Source organism: Leptidea sinapis, chromosome 33 (assembly GCF_905404315.1).
Source record: "Leptidea sinapis chromosome 33, ilLepSina1.1, whole genome shotgun sequence".
NCBI lineage: Eukaryota > Metazoa > Arthropoda > Insecta > Lepidoptera > Pieridae > Leptidea > Leptidea sinapis.
In genome coordinates, this window is record NC_066297.1 from 976,549 (window position 1) to 1,002,071 (window position 25,523).

At 34.5% G+C, this 25,523-nt stretch overlaps 2 protein-coding genes across 4 annotated transcripts in view; one reads left to right on the plus strand and one right to left on the minus strand.

Annotated features, from left to right (window-relative positions):
• The first annotated feature begins 1,630 nt into the window (after positions 1-1,630).
• Positions 1,631-6,455, plus strand: LOC126974669 (facilitated trehalose transporter Tret1-like). 3 transcript variants are annotated; one of them, XM_050822220.1, is made up of 5 exons: positions 1,631-1,762; positions 3,410-3,545; positions 4,325-4,470; positions 5,173-6,022; positions 6,092-6,455. In XM_050822220.1, the coding sequence occupies exons 1-5, from the start codon at positions 1,724-1,726 to the stop codon at positions 6,328-6,330; spliced, it is 1,410 nt and encodes a 469-aa protein (XP_050678177.1). In that variant the 5' UTR covers positions 1,631-1,723; the 3' UTR covers positions 6,331-6,455. The 3 variants fall into 3 exon arrangements, with proteins under 3 accessions (XP_050678177.1, XP_050678176.1, XP_050678178.1); XM_050822219.1 differs by having other exon boundaries at positions 5,173-6,455; XM_050822221.1 differs by lacking the exon at positions 3,410-3,545 and having other exon boundaries at positions 1,741-1,762; positions 5,173-6,455.
• Positions 6,456-6,549: 94 nt separating this feature from the next.
• Positions 6,550-25,523, minus strand: part of LOC126974672 (facilitated trehalose transporter Tret1-like) — a 56,205-nt gene continuing 37,231 nt past the window's right edge. Inside the window, exons 2-3 of the mRNA XM_050822223.1 lie at positions 13,671-13,809; positions 6,550-12,997 (exon numbers count right to left, since the gene is read on the minus strand). Of these exons, the coding sequence (XP_050678180.1) occupies positions 11,727-12,997; positions 13,671-13,809 (1,410 nt within the window). The 3' untranslated portion in view covers positions 6,550-11,726. The remainder of the gene's footprint in view (positions 12,998-13,670; positions 13,810-25,523) is intronic.

Below are 25,523 nucleotides of genomic sequence, written 5' to 3' on the forward strand. Positions count from 1 at the left end.
TATAAGCGTGTCAAGATGCCACGCACACAAGCATCTAATAGTTGCCGTAATTAATAAGCTATTGTTCTTAAGTAGTGCGGTATCTAGTTGGAGCACAGCGGAGACCAATCCTTAATATAAGATTTACCTACTGTATATGGATGATCACAAGTAGGTATATATTATAGGTTTATATAGGACATAGGTTTTAGCGTGCTGGTTTCCGCAACTCCAAATCTTATGTGCGGCTTTGCGTAGTGGGTTGACAGTGTTACTCCTGCCATCCCAATTCTTCCAGAAAGCCCAGCAGACCCTTGATGATGCCTACCTCTGACCCACTATACCTCGGTCTTCCGAGGTAAAGTGCCTTGTACACCTCTTGACACTCCAGAATGACATGGGCAGCTGTTTCTTCCATCCCTAATCACGCTCTACAAAGAGAGACGATCTCTAGTATTTTGTTATTTTAATTTACCTTTTATTTTATTTTTTTTTTACCCATTTACCTGGTATTGATAAGAAAAAATCTTATAGCACATGACCACGCAGAAATTAAAGTTTCAATTAATTCCAAAATATGTTCCTATCCTTTTTGCATTCTTTTTTTAAGGGATAGGGGACAAACGAGCGTATTATTCGGATGTACGGATCTTAAGTGATCACCGCCGCTCACACTCTCCAGTAACGCTATGACGTTGCAATCACAACAGCGGTACTGTTCTTTACGAAGGTGAACTTACGTTCTTCTTTGAAGGCACTCAGGTGGTTTTAAAGTGGAAAAACTGCGTAAAGCAGTTCAATTTTGAATTTGAAACCTACTCGCCTATTTTAATGACGTGCAAAGGTTTTCAACTATAAATATACTTTTCAATATTCATCATCAGCCGAAAGACGTCCACAGCTGGACAAAAGCCTCCCCCAAAGATCTTCACGACGATCAGTCCGCGCTACCCTCATCCAACGTTTTCCGGCGACCTTGACCAGATAGTCGGTCCATCTTTTCAATATTGCTTACACAAAATAGGTAGACGCTCAGAGGGCAAAGAAAAGGGCTATGCTCGGAATTTCCCTGCGAGATCGAAACAGAAATGAGGAGATCCGTAGGAGAACCAAAGTCCGGACAAACTCCAAAGGACAGATGGCCGTTGGGGCAAGACTCGAATGGAACATGTACTGGAAGGCGCAGTGTTGGTAGACCTCCCACAAGATGGACCGACCATCTGGTCAAGATCACTGAAATAGGCTGAATGAGGGCAGCGCAGGATCGATCGTCACGGAGATCTTTGAGGCATTTGTCTAGGATTGGACATCTTTCAACAGCAGTAGAACTAACCGTATAATATGCTATTGCACGGGAAAGTGCTGTTATTACATCTACTTCGATAAAAATGGAAATCAAATAGCAGTTTGTAAAAAAAAATATCTTCAAGTCATCGATTTGACGTCATCGAACTCCGAACATATGATTTCAGGGTCATCGCTCAAACAATTCAACTATCGAAATTATCAAGATTAAAATTTAAAAATCTCAAGATTTCGTAATCGGTAATCGTAGATATCATACCTGCATTCATAATATCTTATGCATATCGCAATATTTGATAAAAGAAATATGATAAACAACTAATGGTAAATTTTTCAGCCGCTTTCAGTTTCTTGTGGTAACTAGTTTGTATACAATAAATATATTGCAGTGTATTTCATGGAATTATTATTGAAATAGAAGTTCTATGCGTTCGAAGAAATGACGGATAAAGATAAGTTTTCGCCTTTAGTTAAGCAAGTGAGTATTTCTTACATTACCTATAGCTGTGCCCCGTGATTTCAGTCCAGTAAATAGTTTTATCGATAAAATAAGAAAAGTAGGACAAACGAGCGTACGGGTCACCAGGTGTTAAGTGATCACCGCCGCCCACATTCTCTTGCAACATCAGAAGAATCACAGGAGCGTTTTCAGTCTTTAAGGAAGGTGTACGCGCTTTTTTGAAGGTACCCATGTCGTATCGTCCCGGAAACACCGCACAATGAAGTTCATTCCACAGCTTTGTAGTACGTAAGAAAGCGTATGCGTAAAAAAGTGTGCAAATAGTGGATAAAGTATTTCGGGAGCCTTTTTTCTTCAAAAACCAATATTTAGGACGTGGAAGAAAGCTCCTTGAAAACCGCACTGTGGAGGACCGCCACACATCCAGATGGTGGATGATATCCTCACTTATGGCGTGTCGTGCGAAGGTGGAATTCGGCGGCAGGAATCAGGTTAAACAGCTCTATTAATACAGGCGGGTCAATCTGACCCATAATTTGATAATTATGAAGAAGAATTCCCTTAACCTGACGATTCGAAATTTTTGTTTTCAAACTTTGTGACTCTTCCATTTCCTTATGTCACGCTATAACTAACTTACTAACCTCAATCTGACAAGCTCGAGTTTTATAAAGATCGATTTTTTTACTAATCTGATCGGCTGCCCTAGATGTTCCACCTTATATACAGAAGGTCTACTCGCAAAATCGACAACAATATATTCGGAACGATACGATAATACTCCGAATATATCGCACCTACCCTACTCTAACAATTGTTCGTATTCCATATCGTTTATCGTATCAACATCGTAACCATAGACTAATATTTTGATTTTTACGAGGTTAGTGTGAATGAATTATGCGCAAATCTTGAAAAACTAAATATTAATTGTGCTATGTCGCTGTTAAAGTCAAAACCAACAACAAAACAAAAATGCCAGACTCTGCACCACCAATTTGCATCATTTACACAAAATTTAAATATTTAAAAATTATGTAATGAATATAAAATGTCCATTTAAAATTGAACAAATAAGACAAAACTTGCGGATAATAAAATTTAAAAAAAAGTAACTCAACCCTTCACGTCGACTTCCTATTTCTCAGGCGGCCACTTGCATTACTACTATTACGCATAAACGATCAACAAAATGACTTAAAGTATTTCGTAGTAAAACAATCCTGTTGAATAGTAAATTCATATAATATTTATTAAGTATGTATATTGTATGGCAAATATATCTATACAATACTCAACGACAGCCTAGGTGTCGTTGAGATTATCGTCAAAGTGAAGTTTGATTATATGTCAAATTCGAATATTCGTCTCTGTCATTTTCAACTAAGAGTAGGGTTAGGACCGATAATATCGAAAATTGTTTTGTTCGGTCAATCGTCGTTTCGACATTGAATACGATGTAAGTAAGAGTAGGATTCGACACGACGAATGCCACGATATATCGAATATCGATTTTAGGAGTAGGCGCCCAGAGCTCAGGTATGGTGGGAGTACTTCACAAGGTGCACGTTTGCCTTCTTGTGTTTTTCTGACGCGCTCGAAAAATCTCAAAGTTTCCGCAAAGAAGCCACTGTTGAATTATTATATATTAATTTTAATTTGCAGTGCTTTGTCACAGCAGCCATTTGTAGCAATATAATCGGCCACGGGTGTTCCTTTGGCTACCCAGCGATTCTTCTCCCTAAACTGCTAGCAAACGATTCAGTGATACCTATAACGAAATCCGAAGCATCATGGATTGGTGAGTAGTACCCACTGCCACTGTTGCTTTCAGTTGACAATCATTTGGGCTATGCGGTGACTTTAGTTCTCCTACAGATCTCCTCATTTCTTATTCGATCTCGCAGGGAAACTTTCAGGCGTAGCCCCTCCATTGCCCTTTGAGTGACCATAAGCTTTCTCATCAGGCCCATAATTAGCGACCACGTCTGCATACCGTAAGTCATCACCTGAAACACACACTGGTTGAAAACCTTCGTTTTCAGACACTGTGGTATTTGGGACGTGAATATTTTACGGAGCTTCCCGAATGCTGCCCATCCGAGTTAGATTCGACGAGTGACCTCTATCATGAAATTGAATCTGCTTCACTGGATTGGTTGTCCATGGTACTTACTCGTCAATAATTTTGAGAGAACAGTCGTAAATATCAACATACAGGTCAAGAAGGACAAACGAGCGTACCTGGTGTTAAGTGATCACCGTCACCCACATTCTCTTGCAACACCAGAGGAATCACAGGAGCTTTGCTGGCCTTTAAAAAAGGTGAACGCACTTTTTTTGAAGGTACCCATGTCGTATCGTCCCGGAAACACCGCACATGGAAGTTCATTCCACAGCTTTGTGGTACGTGGAAGAAAGCTCCTTGAAAACCGCACTGTGGAGGACCACCACACATCCAGATGGTGGGGATGATATGTGTATACTTGTGGCGTGTCGTACGAAGGAGGAACTCGGCGGCAGGAATCAGGTGAAATAGCTTAAACAGCTGTAATCACATAATGTGTTTTAAACTTTCAGCGGGAACTTTATCTCTCACGATGCTGATGGCTTATTTTATAACAACTCCATTAATGGATAGCTTAGGACGAAGGTATACTCACATAATATTGACCATACCTGCTATAGCTGGATGGCTGGTTATCGTCATGGCAACTACAGTTTCAGTAAGTGTCCACAACTCTTTAATCATACATAAATGAAATAATAAATCAAATCCAACAGTATAAGGGCAATAATACTTTATTACTATTATTTTAAATTCAGTTCTATTATAATAATTTGTAAATGCTTGTCCAAAGTTGACAGAGATTATGGAGCTCCAGATTTTTAGTCATCCGTGAATAACCTCTAAGGGATGTTTGCGATAATTTATCTGTATGCTTCTCTGAAGGCTGAAGATAAGCTTTTCTTTTCCGCTCGTCAGATTTTAGAATTCCCATCCAGGATTAAAAGTTTTCGGTTCCATATAATTTTCCTGCGGCCTCTACCATTGCTTCCCTCTATCTCGCCCTCAATGATCCTCCTGATTATATCATTTTTATTGTTTCTGTAGATTAGCTATAGTACGCAGCTTTTCTTCTCTTTTCGGTTTTGACAACTACCATCGTTAATTATTTAGGATTACAATTTAATAGTTATAGCTGTATCATCCTCATATGCTATTTGCAAAAAAAAACATTAATTCTATAAGTACTTTTTTTCCTGTTCCTGGGATATAAATATTAATACCTTTTGTTTGCAATTACCATTTTAACTTTTATTTAACCGTCTACTTCGTCATCCATCAAGTATCATTAATGATTTCTGGCCTTTGCAGTGCTTTAGCATTATGCTGCTAAAATAACATTTGAAATTTTGGCTTTCAGGAAATCATAATTGGAAGAATACTGAACGGTATTTCCATAGGAATGCTGTTCACCCTTAGATCAGCATTAATTGGGGAGTACACTAGTCCACAGTATCGCGGAGGACTACTAACGACAGCTTCACTATCACAAGCTTTCGGTATTTTCTTCGTACATCTCCTCGGATCATTCACAAGCTGGCAAAGAACAGCCCTTATCTGTGTTTTCTTCCATTTCATTAGTCTTTTAATGATTATCTATAGCCCAGAATCTCCTAGTTGGTTTTTAGCTAAAGGACGGTATGATGAATGTAGGGATGTTTTCAAATGGCTAAGAGGTAATAAAGAAGATAATGAACTAGAGCACATGATTCAAGCTCAAACAGAATTAAAGAAACTCAATAATGAAATACCTAAATATAGTATTAGGACGTGTATAGAAACACTGAAGAAGAATGAATTCTATAAACCAATTGTTTTGATGTCTCATTGCAATATAATTCTTCAGTTTTCTGGTGGAACTACAATGGCCGCTTATGCGACTGTCATACTCAGTCATATTCTGGGTGAAGGTGCTAATGTATCGTTTTGGATGGTATTTTTGGACACCCAAAGAATAATTTTCAATACAGTTGCAGTGTTTGTTCTCAACAAATTTAAGCGACGTACTATGATGTTCTTAACAATAGGAGTATGTATATTTAGTCACATAGCTATAGCTACGTATGTGCTGTCTACAACACTTGGGTGGATGTCAACTTCAATATGGCTTCCTGCATTATTAATAAACATACAATTTATAACAGTTGCTGTAGGAACAGTGCCGCTTCCAATAATTGTAACTGGAGAAGTTTTTCCATTAAAATACAAAGGTATTGGTGGAACCATCAGTTCTTTTGTTAGCGGATTGTTCTCCTTTTTAATTGTGAAGACTTTTCCAGATCTAACTTATAATTTGGGATTTTATGGGACTTATTACTTATATGCTTTAATTATGTCGTTCAATTTGATTATGGTCTGGTTTTTATTACCTGAAACGAAAGGTAAAACATTACAAGAGATTGAGGATGAATTCAGAGGTCAAAAGTTAAGATTATATGATCAGCATCCCAAAAATTTGAAACATTCCAGATCATTAATAGATCTCGAGGGAAAACTAATTTGTGATTCAAAAACATAAACGGAAGGGATGTTAAAGCTATCCCAACATAAAATTAATTTGGATGAACAGGGTCGGCAGATAGCGAATTGGAAATTTACGGATTGGTTAGCGTCTTAAGAAAATAAAAGAGAATTTTTTGGCAAGTATTTTATTTCTTAGTATTCTAATATTCATAACATTTTATCCTAAGTATTTTATAAGTGCAATAATAATTACTAAAATAAGGGAAACATAAAATTAAATATCACATTCTAATAACATCAGTTACACACACTGCTTCAACAGTTTCGTAGCATTTCGGCGACAATTATAACAAATCACACAGAGATATGAATAACACGGAAATGAAGGAATTAATAACTATTGCTACTTAAATATAACAATATATTTCGTGCATGTCATCTTTTAAGGTTTGCTATATATGAAGTACTGTTATACCTACTCCATAAGGGATTATTTCTGACTAGCAACACTTGAAAAAATTAAATGTATCATTGTAGTAGTGGAACCATTTCGCGTGGTTGTATGAAATTAGACTCTAAACCGTTTTATTTACTCATTTGCTAACAGGTAGTACTGCTTACATCAACATTACAGATATTCACATCAACTATTCTATTGAGATGAACTGTGAGTTCACTTAAGTAGTGTTCTGGAAACAAAACTCTAAACACTACATTACTTACTTTTTTTAGAGTAAAATTCGATTAAAAGTCGTATAACAGTACCCATAATATAATAGGCAGGTATACAGTATGAAGGATGTATTTGAATTTATAACAAAAATAAAGTTCGACATTCTGGACAAAACAATATAAATTTCAATACCTTTACTCTTTAACACTCATTATTATGATATGATTCAATCTAGCAGACATAAATTTTATACAAATTCAGAGAAAAAATGTAATTGAGAACATGAAATCTAATAACCTACTTATATTCTAGATTTGTATGCTGACCGTACATTAATCTAGAATAATACATGATAATTTGAGCGGATCTTGCAACTCCATCGTTTGCAACAAGTATTAAGTGTGTTGTATATATATTGTGTACTAATAAACTATATAACTTTGTGATATTTTGAGCTGTATCTGTTGATTTTTGTATTCAGTTATATTGTTTATATAGATACGTTACACTCACAAAAAAACAAAAACAGTATTCCGCGCACCACACTCACACACTGAAGTAATTTAAAAATAATGGCGTGATTAAAACAATAATTAAAAATACGTGTTGTCACTCGCAAGTGGAAACAAACATTACTCGCTGTCAAAATGCGTCATTATTGGGACGCTTTTTAGTCACGCAATGATATATAATATACATATACATACATAACAATACCTTTTTAATATATAACAATAATATAGGATATATTGCTGTCAATAAACAAGGCACATTTTTTATTGACAGCGTATAAACTAAGTTAAGAAATATAGTCTATTATTTATAGGTTGGCATGTGTCTTTAAAACGAATTAATAACTTATTCTAATTAATTATTAATTATTAATTATATTAAGATCATATTCGATTTTTTTTTTATGAATGACTCGTATATTCAATAAAGTTTGAATCCCCCTCCTATTTCCCTGTTATCTCCTACAAGTTGAGTTACTTCATTTTTGCAATTTAAAATATTTTATACAAGACAGGTAATTAGTCCTTTGCCAATAGGTGATCATTGCCGCCCACATTCTCTTGCAACACCAGAGGAATCACAAGAGCGTTGCCGGCCATTCAGGAAGGTGTACGCGCTTATTTTGAAGGTACCCATGTCGTATCGTCCCGGAAACACCGCACAAATAAGTTCATTCCACAGCTTTGTGGCACGTGGAAGAAGGCTCCTTGAAAGCCGCACTGTGGAGAATCGATACACATCCAGATGGTGGAGATGATATCCTAATTTGTGGCGTGTCTTGCAAATGGGGAATTCAGCATCAGGATTCAAGTCAAACAGCTTTTCGGAACACTCCCCGTGATAAATGTGGTAAAAAAGACTGACAAGAATGGATGGATCACTTGGCGTTGCGTAGAACGCCTCGTGATCCAGCCGTTCTCAGAGCACTGGGTGGGTTATTACATAAAAGGAACTTGAAAGGGTTGTTTTGGAGGATATCAGGAATTATATAGAGGGATACATTTGTACGGAGAAATTGTAGACGGATATGCGCTTAATATATTAAATCCTTAAAGTCTAAGATTTATTATAAAAGCCTTACATAATTTATACGTCTAGATAGAGTCTCCTGCTATTAGACAACCGATGAAAACATGCCAGGATTATTAGTTTAGTGTGCGTGACAAGCTACGTCTTACACTCGCGATTTGTATGACACTTTGTGTGTGCGTAAATTGCTCAAAATATAGGTAAGTTTTTCGACGTTTTCACAGCTGTCATAGTCTATCTAGACGTATAAATGATCTAAGATAAAAGCAATAAAACAGATCGGAACGCTATGGAAGCACCACACTGACCTCTACTATATACAACTGGACTGGCGGCTGTCAAAGAGCTTTTGTGCCGTTGGCCATGTAGCGAGAGTCTGCGGTACTAAAACTAGTTATGACAACCTCAGCAAAAATCGACAGATGGTAGGAAACTATTTACAAAAAAAAATGTGCACTCTAATACGTTGATTCTTGTAGTATAAATAACACGGAAAACGAACTAAATTAATTAAAAAGGAAAAAAAAATGATGTGGTGTCGTGGGACACCAGGTAGGAACGAAGTTCCTTCGGCTAATGTAGAATCGACACAAATTGCAAAAAAAATCGTGCTCAATTAGGTATTATACACTACTCGCATGTGTATGCGACTGTCGCGCCTGCGCACGTCTCATTTAACGGTTTTATTCCACGCACTTTTCCACGCACTTTTTTCCACTGATTTTTTCTTACGGTTTTACTATAACATTTTTTTCTGTTCGGTCGCGCAGCAAAATCCCTATCCCCTCCAAGCCTGCCGTAAGGAACTTCGTTCCAATACTTCAGAGTATTGTACGTTCCCGCGCAGCCATTTGTATTATACGTCAAAATTAGTTCTCTGGACAACTGTCACAAAAAAATTGCTGTTACATAATATAAGGTACAGCCTGTCCAGTGGTATTTATACAGGTCAGTGAAGGGCCAACTAGCTCTTACATCGCATATCTTAAAGAGGATCACCGCTTAAAAACGAAAATTGATTCACTATTTTCAATACGCAGATAAGCTCGTGCGGACCATTTAGGTGGGCTAAATTCGAATTATGTTCAGCCAGTTCATTTCATGTTATTCGTTAGCTATACGGTTATAATATCAACATGTAAAAGGGTTTTTGAATAAAAAAATAACTGTCAGTTTGCTTTGTAAATATAGTATTATACTTAGATTAAGGATTGGTCTCCGCTTCGCTCCAACTATATACCGCACTATCTAAGAACTTGTGTTAAGAAGCTGCTTGTGTGCGTGTCATCTTGACACTCAATTTTATCTTTTCTATTTTGTAACACACGCTTAGTGTTATTTTACACTAGCTGACCTGGCTAACGTCGTTTTTCTATATAAATTATATATGTAAACCTTCCTTGAGCTTCAACGAATCTATTCCAAAAGATTTCATTGAGATCGGTCGAATATTTTAGAAGTTATTAGGGAACATACAAACATTCATTCTCTTTTATATATATAGATTGAAATTAATAAATTACAAAATATTTACTGATGATATGTGATCCCAGTGTCTTTCTTATTTCTTGTAGTATTATCTTACAAAGTTTTACTAAGCAACCCGGCTTAGTTTCAATTGTTAGCAAAGTTTAACAGAACACGTGGCACGTCAACTTCACACATTGTTCGAGATTGGCTCGAGTACGCCTACTTGAGCGTAGTATTAGTTGCCGCACGTTGCGACTACGGCTGCGGTATCTAGTTGGAGCGCAGCGGAGACCAATCCTTAATATAACGTATTACAGCACCTAAAATTGATTACAATGAAGAAATGTGGTAAGTTGTGGTATTATATTTTAGTGCATGGGGTTTTCTATCTACATAATTGTACTCAAATAAAATTTAAAAAACAAAATTTTATGAACGATGCGGGATTCGAACCCACGAACTCCGGCGTTCCGTTTCGTGGGTTCGAATCCCACATCGTTCATAAAATTTTGTTTTTCAAATTTTATTTGTGTATTAATCCTAGAAGTGGGGGTTATCACTTTAAAAACATAACATATTGTTTACATAATTGTAATACTACCTATAGGTAGGTATAATAGGCATAATGTAGAGAAATTTAACTGAAATCAAAATTAATTATATCGATATATGAGAAATGAATACATTACACAATATACACCTAATATTGTTTTAGCCTACTCTATGATAAATACTATCACAGATTAAATCGTATAGAACAATTATAACGGTGAATTAAATACTATAAAGGAGAGGTTTAATAATTAATATATTATACAAGTTGAATATATGTATGTAAATATATGCATAGTGCATTAAAAAAATATGTATTAATACAATATTTCATCGAAAGTGAAGTGATATAAATTTAGTTTAAAATTTCGCTTCTAAAACATAATTTTTAAATACGTATTCATCAAATAAACAACATCTATTTCGTACTATTCTCAGCACAACTTAAGATGGAGAACTTACTTACTGTGCTTTTCACTGTAAAAAAAATCCCTCGTCAGAACCCATTTCTGAGCTTTACCGCAAAAGTCATTTATTGATAATCAAATATAGTATTTTCATTGATCAACGCATAAACACATTTAAATGAAATACTTTTTAAAGTATTACAACGCGTCTAATTGTAACTATATTACTTTAAATAGTATTTTAATTAAATAATCTAATATACGCAGCAAATTTTATATCTGTGCTGTTTACCACTGCAAACGTCCATTATGTGGAGTTTAACCTGGATGTTGATCGAGCATATGCGTATCATAAATAATATGCTATGATAAGCATATGCTCGATCAAATTATGTTAGCAGATTTAAGATTCAATTTTTTCCACATCTGCCAACAGAACAAACGGTAACATAAATATAATATTGTGCAAAGGCTTAAAAACCATTTGCTTGCAAAAATTGAGTTAACAACCTCTTTTAATGACGACTAAAGTGGAGCCAGTGTTGGTGAAAATAGAAAATAAATGAGTTCGTTGAGAGTTACAATAACTTGTATAATATATGTATCGTTTTGTGTTCTTGTCCCACTTGGTATTTTGAATGCCAGCTTACAACTACTAATAAACTGTTGAAAAGGGTCTTCTTCTGTGATAATATCACTTTCGTAAAACCCAACTCTAGTGCAGTTGTATACACTAGTAATTACTCTTCAAAAATATCACTGACAAACATAAGACTGTCAAAAGTTTAACCACTCTTTTATCAAGAATTAAGATTCTGCGGCTAAAGGCTTGCTTTCTATCAATAGTTCCGGCTTAGCCCGTATTATACCCTTAATCTCATCTTCTATTTCTTGTAAAGTTTTATCTTTCGTCTCATTCAATGTGAATAAGAGCAAAACTAAACATACAAGCATAATTGTTCCAAATACTCCAAAAGTACCTCCAACTCCTATGCTTGCCATCATCATGGGTAGAGATTTCATAGATGTTGCGTATAGGAACGTAAAAATAATTCCTGTAGCAAACGACCCTAGTCCTTTGTGCTCCAAGGGGAATATTTCTCCTAATATCGTAAATGAAAGCGGAATAGCACCAGCGCTTGAGATAAAAGTGATGAAAATAATTATTGTAGGTGTCAACCAATTTAAATTTTCACCTATGCCATGAGCAGTTTTTAAATATACGACTGTACTTAACAAAAACATGAAAAATGCTGTAAGAAAACCGGAAGTAAACAGAATAGTACGTCTCTTGTACGTGCGTATAATGTATATTGACAAAGTTGAAGCGAAAATTGTAATGAGATCAGAAGCCATAGAACAGTAAACTGCAACCGAAGAATCCCCTGTTATTTCGATGACCATTTCAATTATATATGCTAATAAATAATATCGTCCACATGCATCGACAGCTATCGTTAGTAAAAAGGCAACTATGATTGGTTTCAGGAAATCTCTTCTACCAAATGTCTTGATGCATCGGGAGAAAGCGTCAATCTTTTTCATCTGCATTTGTTGCCGCCTTTCCTTTTGTGTTGATATCAGATGCTCCAAATTTTTCTTACTTTTTGGTGAATCTCCAAATAAATATGTGAATGACTGAGTACATTCCTTGTAGCGTCCTTTCATTGCATAATAAGACGGACTCTCAGGCCAAAGGAATGTCAAGATTATTGATATCAAATAAGGGACAATTGATAACGCTGCAACCTGTCTCCAATCCCAGCAGAAGTACAAAGAATGGCAGACTAGTGATCCTAAAGAAACTGTCATATTCTTTAAAATCATGAAGTAACCTCTTCTTTCAGGATCTGAATATTCTGCTATAATCATGGCAGTGAGTGTAACACCAGCTGCTGATAAACCTTGAACAGATCTTGCAACAAATAATGCTGGGACACTATTCGCGAAGAAGAATATGATGAATCCAAGTGCGACGACGGCATTCAGCATGATGTGAACAAATTTTCTGCCCAGGCCCTGCATTATCGGTGGTACAACGCAAAATCCAAGCATGCCGGCGAATCCGAAACTTGCATCTGAAACATAATAATATTTGTCGTCATAAAACTACTTTGTGTTTTGCAACGCGACCATAACATTGGGCATTTCAAAACCCAATAATCCGGTTCTAAAAATGGAATGATTTCATCTAATGTTCTATAGAGTCTTCTTAAATAAAAATAAAGTGTAGGTATCATATTTGTACAGCTTTATACTAAAGGAATATAAGTGTGTATTATTTTATTTGTAGAATATTATTACGTACATACTTTCTTTATGGAAATGGAGGACAAAAGAGCGTACGTGTCTTGATCACTTAACATCAGAATGTTAAGTGATCACGGCAGCGCCCACATTCTCTTGCTACACCAGAGGAATCACAGGAGCGTTGTTGGCCTTAAAGGAGGGAGTATGCGCTTTTTTGAAGGTTGAAAGATTGTCCAGGAAACACCGCACAAGGAAGCTCATTCCACAGCTTTGTAGTACGAGGAAGAAAGCTCCTTGAAAACCGCACTGTGAAGAACCGCTACACATTCAGATGGTGGGGATGATATCCTAATTTGTGGCGTGTCGTGCGAAGGTAAATTCGGCGACAGAAACCAAACAGCTCTTCGTAATACTCTGTGTTTGTTTGCTTGTCCGAATCTTCTAGAAAATGGGTTAAAATTTCGCAAATTCACTGTAGTTAATATATCTTCATGTACTTACTTATCCATGACGCTTCTTGCGGTGTGGCGATGATGTCAGTAGCATTTGGAGACAGTATAGCTGGGTTCAGTATCGAAGGAAAGCTCAGCAGAAACCCTGCGCCGATGGAATGTATTGAATCGGCAATGAGTATTAAACTCTGAAATGGAAAACATAGAATTAATTATTATAGTTATATAATTCCATTCATTCCCCACTCTAGGCAATTTTTTTATGAAAATTAGGGACGAGACGAGCAGAACTTTTTCTTCTGTGAAACAGTAATGACGATTAAACATGTGTTTCGGTCTACAGGGCGCCGTAGCTAGTGTAATTACTGGCCAAATGAGACTAAATATCTTGCGTCTCAAGGTGACGAGCGTAATTGTAGTGGCACTCAGACTTTTTGGGTTTTTCAAGAAAAGAAAGAAAAAAGAGTGGCACTGCATTGTGGTAGTATCAATTACCATCAGCTGAACGTCCTGCTCGTCTCATGCCTTATTTTCATTCTCTCATGGAAATTCTCTCCCTGATCGGAAACCTAGTTAGGGGGTTTATTAAGAAAGAAATAATAAAGGAGTCTTTAAAAAGACAGCCCCTTAATTTGTAAATCTCAAGTTCGTATAGCCTTAAGAATCATTGAGAGCAAAATTTAGAGAAATAAACATCTTAACTGTTGCCTCTCAGTATGTTCTTGATTATGTTATGTATGTACATAGGAACATAACTTTTTGAATTTGCTAGAAACTGTCATAGCCATAATGCCAACACCAAGAATAAAAGTAAACTTATAATGGCTACAACTCAATTAAGACGAGTTAGTTAATCTTTTGTGGGGCAATGTATATGCTTTTACAACAAGATTTACCCCTAAAATGTACCATGTATTACGAAATTTAAAAGAATTGTTAAAAAACGTTTGTGTGTTAAAGGTTACTACAACATAAACGAATTTCTTAATGATACCACAGATTGGGTATGGAGCGACCACTCTCAGGCTATTAATTAATAATTCTACTGTACGATATTACATTGAACCCATATTTTTTACGAAAAAGCCCACTGAGTTTCATGCGCCGGTTCTTCTCAGGTCTGAGGCATACTTTTGGAATGGGTTGTAGTGTTTGACTATCAGTAAGAGATATCATATCCTATTTTGAATAAAAATATTTGAATGTGCAATCTAAATATGTAGACTCAGGTTTTTAAAGTGAAACTTTTATTACATCGTCTCAAACTTTTTCGTCTGTATGTAGCATGTCGCGTGACGGTCGGGCGGCGCCTATAGTTCGCAGCAGCTGACCGTGTAGTGTATAGACTATTACTCATTTAGTTGGAGACTTAGTCTACTTTTATTATTTCCCATTATCATTCCAATTTTCCAAGCATAAAATTAAGTTTGATAAAGCGATTTTTATACCCTTAATGGATTGTTATTCCAAAAATTTTTAGTTAAATGTCTATAGCGTGAAAAAGTTTCACTTTTACCGCTGTTTCATAAAACCATACAATCCTTTATTTAGTTACCTTCGGGTCGCTAGGGCTAAAATGCTAAAGGAATTATAGTCGGCGGTTCGTTGTACTTCTGCATCTGTTCATTTGTTCGCCTGTGTAAATGTTATTGTAAATAAGTTTACTTAAGAATGCAGAACTAATAGGTCACATAAATGCACTGGTGCACTCATGATAAAAAAACATGAAGGTGTTGTTATTGTTGAAGTTATGAGTCATTTAATTAGCAGTCACATGGTTATGCGACGGATACTACGAATCATTACAAATTATAAAACAAAGTATTCCGCCACGTCTCTCTGTCTGTTCGCGATAAACACAAAAACCACTGCATCGATTTTCATGCTGTTTTCACCAATGGATAGCGTGGTTCTCGAGGAAGTTTTTTTATACATCAAAGATATTTGTTGGAGATGTTTGAAATAATAAGCCGTCTGGGAGCTTTCAACGGAAACGCTGTCTAAGCCCTTTGAGAACAAAATGATTTATGGTGGAATTGTGTATCTATATAGGTCTACAGAAATATCCGCGATGGCATATGTGTTATATGTTAAGGATACCATACTATATCCATTTTAATACTTTAAAAATTGGCAATTATAAAGCGGTAATGTAGTCGCGGTAAATATACCGCGAGTAATAACTCGCGATTTGTATGTCAATTTGTGTTAGTGTGCTTGCATTGCTCAAAATATAGGCTAACAGCAATCTACATTTTAATCGAGTTTGAATAGCTGTCACAGTCTACCTAGACGTATAAATGATCTGAGACTAGTCATACTAAAATCAGCCTAGAGAAACTCTCTAAGAAAAAAGCGATTTACTATTTACTCGATTGTATGAAACGTGCAGTCATTGATAGATTGACAGATGACGGCTATAATCTTGAAAAAAACGGAGATAGCCGAAGTCCACTATGTTTTAAGCAACTTATCGCTTACAAACTTAGCCGGATTATACTTCGTCGCCAATCGCCATACTGTAATTACTACTATTTCAAACTTATGTCAAATCACTGCACGTTTCATACTAAACTAAATTTAATTTTTACTTAATAAGAATATTATACGTCTTGAATATTTTTGATATGTCGCATCGCAATTGACTAATAAAAAAAAATTAAACATGTTAAAACAGGACTGACCTGTGGTTCTTTTATTCAAATTGATTCAACACTCAATTATATCATGATCTTAAAGATACATTAAAGTAATGTCAAGGTCGAATGTGCTTTATTTGAAAAAACATGTGAATTGTGATCATTATATATTACAATGTCTCGACATTAAATTTGTTTTATTTTTGGAAGCGTTATAGACTATTTGTTGAGATAATTTATTCATAAAATAATATTCAAAATATGAATTGAATCGTTTGTTAAGCCCTCTTTACACAAGGTGTGTCTCGATATTTCGCTTTTGCAGACAAGCGATTTTTTATCCTATTTTTATGAGAAAAAGTGATGAAACGAACAGGTTCACCTGATAGTAAGTAATACGCCCTGCCACGTAGGATTCTTAAGTCGTTACGCTAATAGGTTAAATTTATAATTTGTACTTTCATTTCATTATTTTGTTTTTATTCATTTAGTATATGTTCTATTTTTCAAAAGTAATTATGGAGTATTTTTCGTAATTTTTATGTTCACTATAATTGTCTTATACTTTAGAACTACTAGTTGTAAATTAAATTAAGAAAATTGTTTTGTATTTGATGTGTTGTGTTTTAATAAATAAATAAATAGCGCTTATCACTTAGAGTACTTTCGTTAGGTATGGCGATCGCAAAAAAAATCACAATAATATATAACAGTGCAATGACAGAATAAGGCCAAGTTGTGGAATCCACTTAGCCGGTATCATGTCCAAAGAAACCTCCCGTTGGTATAAACCCCGTTTTTGGAGTTAGCTACTAACCCACGCAATGTTCAGTTAAAATTAAAAAAAAATATACAGTGTAAATAAGTTTTATCTACACCCATGCTTTAAATCCTCTATTAAAGATTCTGAAACAGTTAGCTTATTGCCGACATTAAAACACCCAATGTTCTAGTAACCATTACATCACCCAAAAGAGTGTTGTAATGTTGTACTGAATTTCATAACAACATTCCTATGTTTTTTTATCCCTTCATGCGCAAAGAGTTTCAACATACAGCCACATTCTTATTGCTCGATGCGTGGTGTCTGAATGAATTTCAAAAAAATAACATTTTCGTTTACGTGCGCTCCACACTCCCACGTCGCGCACCGTTAAAAAAAAGTAGATTATTCGAATCCCCGCCATTTTTCTTCGATATTTTTGAGCGATTCATTTTAAACGCTGCAAAAGAACATTATATTCGAGTGAATTTTAATTATTGCACTAAACAAAATGCAAATAACTACTTAAATAAATAATTGTTTCATTAATACTTAGTTTATTTGTATATAATCAGTAATGAATGATATTAGGTTACTACTAGGACTGGTGTTTTAACTTTTAATGTTAGCAGTAAGCTAACTGTTCCAGAATATTTTAGAGGATTCATATTCTGGGTGTAGATAAAGTCTTGTATGCAACTGTTGATAATTAGGTATTAAAACACTCATGTGATACTATTATTACACTCGGCTTCGCCTCGTGAGATAAATCCACATTCGTGTTTTAATACCTCTTATTACACAACAGTTGCATAAATAACTATTACTATACATGTCTTTCATAAGTAATAATTTTAACATCGACTCTGTATTTATACGTAGTGATTATATAATGATGATTTTCATAGAGATACATATTCTTTTATAAAGAATATAAAGCCTTTATATATATATATTGGTAAAACAATTCTAAGTTCTGTTTGGTTGCTATAAAAGCTAAAATATTCTCTTTGATATAAGCGAATATAAAAAAAAAGTGATAAATAATTCATCAAACCAAACGAAGCACCATCATAATTCCTAAACAGTATACAATGAATAAGCTGCTCAGTTATAAATACGAAAATAGTTATAAATTCTATTATTTGACACAGATAATAAAATTAAGATATTGATATGTTACCCTAAATACACAAATTCAAAAATAGAACATAGACGTTTTGCATATTTTTATGATATCGCCTTTACATCAGTTTGGGTTCGACGAACTCTTCTCGTGTAAGTGGTGTGTTATGCATATTAGTAATAACATAATTTATTTTATTATCATTGAAACATATTATTATGACATTATTGCTTTTTTATTCATTATCATTATTTCGTTTTCACTTTTAATAATATCAAAAGCGGACAGACTGCTAATTAATTCAGTAGTTGTTTTCTGTAACTTTAATTGTCGTTTTATAATTTGTAATAAATATTTATCTTAATGTTACGACTAATGACAAATACAACAAAACTATCGAAAGAACCTTGTACCATTTATAAAAAAAATAATTTGTGTAATTAGATATCACTTTATAAATAAAAATTTATTAAAATATGAAAGAGCTACATCTCAAGTCGATTTCCTAATATACAATTATTGGGGTTGACCAGGTTACTATTTATCCTGTAGATGGAGCCACAACCTGAGAGTTGAACAAGACACACCAAGATTTACGAATCATGCGTTACTCGAACGGCTGACGCAGTTGGTAAGAGCGCTCGGACGGAACCCGAGAGGTCGCGGGTTTCAAATTTATTTTGTACTAGCTGACCCGGCAAACGTTGCTTTGCCATATAAATTATTTTTAGAGTTAGATTAGACCGTTTCTTGGACATGGCAACATTACTTTATTTTTCTAAAATAAAAGAATTTCTATAAAATAAACGTAGCCTAAGTTACTTCTTATTACATCAGCTACCTGCCAATAAAAGTCCCGTCAAAATCGGTCCAGCCATTTCATAGATTAGCCGGAACAAACAGGCAGACAGACAAAAAATGTAAAAAAAAAATTTTGGTGTTTGTACCGTATATATGTATATTCATATACATGGAGTATAAAACGGTTATTTTAATATCACAAACAGACACTACAATTTTAGTTATATGTTTATATAGATTACACAAGTACCTTCAAAAAAGGACGCACAGCCTAGTAAAAGTCAAAGTCAAATATATATTTCATTTCAATTACTGAATTTACCATAATATATTCTCAACAAGCAGAGCTCTTGAGAAGTACAGAAACTCAACGGCCAGTCTTTTAAATCAAAAAGTATTTAACTGTTGCTGTAATATACTTCCATAACATATTAGTGTAAGGTGCTATTAAAAACAAATATTTCATTAAAAGTTATAAAAAAATATGCTGTATAAATCTAAATTAGCGAACATTGGATGCATCAATGATGGCCGTGAAGTAATCGCATAAAACAAATACAATGATTTATAAACTATAACAGCTCGACCAGGCAACACAAGGAGCACTCGTTCACGAGTTGACGTATGGACCAGCCATAGCTCCCTTCGCTCATATTTTTGTATGACAATAATGGATGAGACGATCAGGACGTTGGCAATTGCCCTGCCCATTACAATGCAGTGCCGCTCAGGATTGTTGAAAACCCCCAAAATTCAGAGCGACACTACAATTGCGCTCATCATCTTGAGAACTATAAGATGTTGTCTCATTTGCCCAGTAATTTCACTAGCCACGGCGCCCTTCAGACCGAAACACAATAATATTTACATATTACTGCTTTACGACACAAAAAGGCGCCGTTGTGTCCTGTGTAAAGGAGCCTCACACTGGTGAAGTTGAGGAGTTTACTTGAAACAAACACCAGGACACTAGATTTATATACATTAAGATTTTCGACCTGAAATTGAAATTCAATAAGAAATCTGCCACGTACAAACAAATGACTGCTAAAATTCTTATTAAATTATTAGTTAACATTTTAACTTTCAATACAAAATGACCTTACATTGAATATGATATCGCATCAGAGAATACAGTAGAAAAATTAACCGTAGGTTTTTGAATGTATAATTATTTGAACCGGGAAATAAAGTTGATTTACATGTTTCTGGTTTATGAAGTTCACATACGTTTTAGTAATTTAGAAGTTTTTTATTTCATTTTTAGTTTTTGTGTATTGATGTTATATTTATTTCCAGCTCTTTGAAATTATTATTTTCTATTATTATTATTGATTTTATTACGAGCAACCGCCTATTTCATTGCTCCTATTATCCTGTATTGTAATGGGCAGGGCGTATCAATTTCATCAAAAAATAAAAAACGAATGAACGGATTTTATTGGGGATTACTTCATGAAGTGCCGTTTAGTCCAACTTGAGAGATAGGACAGTTTTTATTTCTTTTGTGTTTTTACTTATCAACTAGCTGACCCGACAGACATAGTTCTGTACATAATAAATAAAATACTGTTTTTTTATGAATTTGTCACGAATATTTCATTAACGTACTTCAATAAATTCTCTCATAGAAAATATGTCCACACAAAACAAATATTGGAAATAAAAACAATTATGGGTCCCAAATCGAAATTAAAACTATCCTATCTTTCAAGTTGGACTAAACTGCATTCTATGAAACCATTAAAATCCGTTCATTAGTTTAGGAGTTCACTGGAAACAAACATCAGGATACTGGATATCTTCTAATACATAAAATTCTCATGTCGCAGTGTTTGTAGTTAAACTCCTTCGAAACGGCTTGACCGATTCTCATGAAATTTTGAGTGCATATTGGGTAGGTCTGAGAATCGGACAACATCTATTTTTGATCCCCCTTAATGTTAAGGGTGGTCCACGCCAATTTTTTTTTTTAATTTTTTGACATTGTTTTTTAAATTTGTTTGATTATGAGTCAGCATTAAAAATACATACAACTTAAAATTTTCACCCATCTACGATCAACAGTTACTTTTGTATCGCGATTTTAATATCGGCAATACAACGTTTGCTGGGTCAGCCAGTATATATATATATATATTAACATTTACTTTTTTATTGACTTACTCGCGTAAGGCATTGGGTATTTGACGTTTGACTATTTTTCTCTCTCATTGCAATTTTAGCAATACAAAAATTAACTCTGAGGAAAATGCTTGTCGATTAGAAATTTTCTTTTTTACATTCCAGTTACATTCCTATCACAAGCACTCTTGTCATCTCCACCAACCAGAGTTGCTGTCACATCTTTTGGAAAATGATAAAGATAATTAACAAAATTTAAATTTCAGATTTGTTAGCCAGTAATGTAAGCATAATGACACAATGTAAAAATAATTAGTTCGATAATTGAAGTCATAACAGTATACTTTGCAATCGTTTTTAATATCTGTTGTAAACATGGCGTGTTCCCTGACCTTCAGAAATATAGTTTACTGTCACCAATACTTAAGTCAGGAAACACTTCTGACCCGAGTAATTATAGACCAGTTAGGAACACTTTAGGAACAATTTTTTGAAAATAAATTACAGCCAATTAATAAATATAAATAGATAAATAATAAGCTATTCTTATAGGTTGCTTAGTATGAAACAGTTTGGCTTTACTAGGGGACGTTCAACTACCGACGCAGGTGTTCAGCTAATCAAGAATAATTTTGATGTATAGAAGGCATCACGGAATTCACTTGGTATTTCCTGCGATTTAACTAAGGCTTTTCATTGAATTTTAACACTAACATTTAACGCTGGTCAGGATTCTACTGCAACTATGGTATCAAATATTCGCAAATGAAACAATTTAAAAAAAGGGACCCGGCGTGTTTCCTTGGTCCGTTCTTTTAAGATTTGAGTCGCCTGCAGTGTCTTATGTTCCTGATTTTAAAATACTAATTTGATTTAAAATATTTTGTATATATAATATAACGCTAAGTGTCATACAAATCGCGGGTGTAAGACGTAGCTTGTCACGCACACTAAAGTTCATAAACCTGGCCTCTTCTGATCGGTTGGCTAGCAGCAAGAGGTTTTATCTAGACTTATAAATTATCTAAGGTTATTTCTATTACACGGAAATATCAATCCAACAATAGCAGGAAAAATATAAATACAAAAATCATCTATGATTTTTTTTTATCATTTTAAAATTTTCGGTAATTAAAACTTATATGCAAACAATTGGTATCGCAATTATATTAGCATTGAACTATAAACCATACTTTAAACAATATTATAAAACATTATGCAATATAATGCTTCGAAAAAGCTGCGCATGAGTTTTAAAATAAAAAGGCTTTAATACTCGACATACAAGATTTCATTAACAAGGAAATTATTTATAGTGACAGGTTTTAGATTAAAGTCATTATTAATGCGCGCCTAGGAATATTTTTTTACAACAACGTCTTAACTCTTAACTATCTTAGTATTATTTTATGTTTTTATTTATAAGATTTCTTACCCAAAGGATAGCCAACGGATACTTTTTTTTTGTTCGATGAGTGGAGAGGTGTTACGAAATTCTCTTCTTTATTTTTTTTAGGTTAAAGTTTTTTTTTATTTCTTATATATTTTACCTAATAAAATGCTCGCTTAATGCCTTTATTTTTTTTTCGGGATGTGTGGATAGACTCATCAACTGTTTTCTACTATATAATGTATTTACTCAATAACTATAACTTTTATTTTTTTACTCATTAATTTACATATTTTTTTACGAACTCGTGTAGGGCATTTAGTTTTTGACTTTTGAGTATTTTTGTTGCATCACTTTGTATATATTGTAATTGAAATGATGTGTAAATTTAATAAATAACTTGTAAACCGTTCTGTTTTGAAAAAAGCAACCTTAGAGTTTCTTGCTCGTTTTTCTTTAAGGTAATCTGCCAGCTGTATGAAAAAATGACATATTTTTACAAAAAATATTTTTGATTTGATTTGATTTGAATCGTGTAGGAAGTGTCTGAATTCAGTTGGGTGTAAAAATGAATAGTCTTATTTGAGATTCGTACAATTGTACATTGTGATACAAGGGTGGAAGGTAGAGTATTGCAAATGAGTTGTTATTAACAAGCATGAGCCGAAGGCGAGGGTTTTTACTATCACGAGTTCACGAGCAAGACGCATGGACCATCGACTCCCTTGACTATATTTTAGGGAAGATAATGACCCGTCCCACGATGTTATCACAGGCAGTGGCAAAACGAATCCAAAAAGCAAAAAAAGAATGTTGATCTACATGATGCCATACTCGATTCAGTATTTATTGTTTCTATAACTGTTTTTGACGTGAAGCAGTAATGTGTAAGCATTCCTGTGTTTCGGTCTGAAGGGCGCTGTAGCTCACTAGCTATATTACTGGGCAAATGAGACTTGACATCTTACGTCTCAAGGTAACTAGTGCAGTTGCTGTGCCGCTCAGTATCTTTGGGTTTGTCAATAATCTTGAGAGGCACTGCATTGTAATGGGCAGGGCGTATCAATTACCATCAGCTGAACGTCTGATGCTCGTCTCGTCCCTTATTGTCATAATACAAAAAAAAATTAAATATTTTTAGCATTTAGTTTGATTTTTCATTATGCATAAAGTGCATTTTTCTCTAACAGAACCGATATTCGTAATAATCAGTTATAAATAATTCATTGTTAATTAACTATCATCATTCTTCTATCGTAATTAATGTCAATCAAAATGACATTAATTAACCATTATTTATCATAGATACCCGTTGTTATTGTAACAATTACTGAATAACTTATTTAATATAGTGACCTTAATACAATATAGCCTAACGAATATCTTCACAATGTCCATTTCCTTTAGGTCTGTTCATGGTCTGTACCAAACATTACCTTGATATACGGGCTTGACTTAATATTGTGGCAATTATGCCAAATGTTACAATACAGGGTCAGATCTCTGGACCTCGCTGAAGCCCCGTGAACGTAAAGCCCCCTCTCGTTCCCCTTTCATCCCATCGCGCTCATCCTGTTGCGTCAGTACGGTTTGCAGTTTCATTATCGTTGGCTAATTGTCAATATTTCGTATAAATCATTCAACTATTTCCAATTGTTTCAATAAATCAGCACGGACGAGTAAAAAAAGAGGGACTCTGCGCCGTGATATTAGCAAGTGAAGCACCGTTATGCTAGTGTGTGTGCGGTTACGGGGGATACTAGTTACACAATTTTTTCACCCTTAAATAATCATATATGGCCACAAATACTTATATAGTATGGTTTTTACACTTTTCCCAACGCACGACGGCATTTTTAAAATATTTTATTGAGACGCAAACTGATCTGACAAAGACGATGACAATTCTCATAATCGTCCCGTAGTCGTGTAAGTGTGTGTGCGTGGGGCTATGTACTTACACGTTAAGGCGAAGAGTAAACAGAAAACACGCAAACATGGTGTTTTTAGACAAGTTTTGTGGTGAAGTATAGCATTTCGAGCTATGATCAAAACTTAATTCTGTTACACGTATCCTTAAGTCTTATTTGCAGGTTGCTAATGCTTGCTGTTGGTTATAGTTAACACTGCCGAGCCTTTTTGAACTACCACATTTCTTTGAAGCTAAACAAGTTTTTTGGCATGGCGTGACGCATTTTTTTCGTACTTCTCTCAGAAAAGTTATTCTTATAGCTTGTACTATTTTGTGTAGGTTTATTTATTCAGATTAGTAGTGAATAACGAGGATCGGCTTGTTTTGGTGCTAAACTGTTATGTAAGGTGACATGGTTTTTATATTTTACTAGTCCGTAATAATCAGATAAGTTTTGGATATTCTTATAATTTAGTAAACTCTCTATTCTAAAAGTTTGTTTAATAATAATCGACAGTACTGTGTATATTTAATCGTGCGTCTGACGTTTCTATTTGGCTGTCTTAGCTTAAGTTTGTCTTGTCTTAGATTAAAGATTGGTCTTCACTGCGCTCCAACTAGATAGTTGGAGCGCAGTGAAGACCAATCGGTATCTACCGCACTACCTAAGTACAATAAGCTTTTTTATTAGATGCTTGTGTGCGTGGCATCTTGACACTCAAGAACATCTTTAATACATACGCTTCCTGTTAAATTAAACATTGAAATTTATCATAAACAAAATACCTACCGATGATATGTGATCGTAGTATTTTTTTATTTCTTGTAGTATTATTTTTACATAGTTTTACTTCACAGTTGGAATTTTAAGTTTCAATTATTAGCAAAGTTTAACAGAATGTGGCACATCTACGTCACACATTGTTCGAGACTGGCAGGAATTAGCCCACTTAGGCGTAGTATTCGTTGTTGCACTTTACGACTACGCCTGCGGTATCTAGTTGGAGCGCAACGGAGACCAATCCTTAATCTAAGATAAAAATACATAGTACAAAGAAGTACATACATATGTAATATAAAAATATTTAAAAAAAGAACAGGTATTTTAACGAAAGCGTCTTATCCAAATTAAGTAACACTTCAGTAT

Excerpts from the sequence above, each read along its gene's own strand:
- LOC126974669 (XM_050822219.1), top strand. The coding sequence starts at position 1,724 with ATGACGGATAAAGATAAGTTTTCGCCTTTAGTTAAGCAA. Across the intron at positions 3,546-4,324 it reads ATCCGAAGCATCATGGATTG|CGGGAACTTTATCTCTCACG; the intron begins GTGAGTAGTACC and ends TTAAACTTTCAG. Across the intron at positions 4,471-5,172 it reads TCATGGCAACTACAGTTTCA|GAAATCATAATTGGAAGAAT; the intron begins GTAAGTGTCCAC and ends TTTGGCTTTCAG.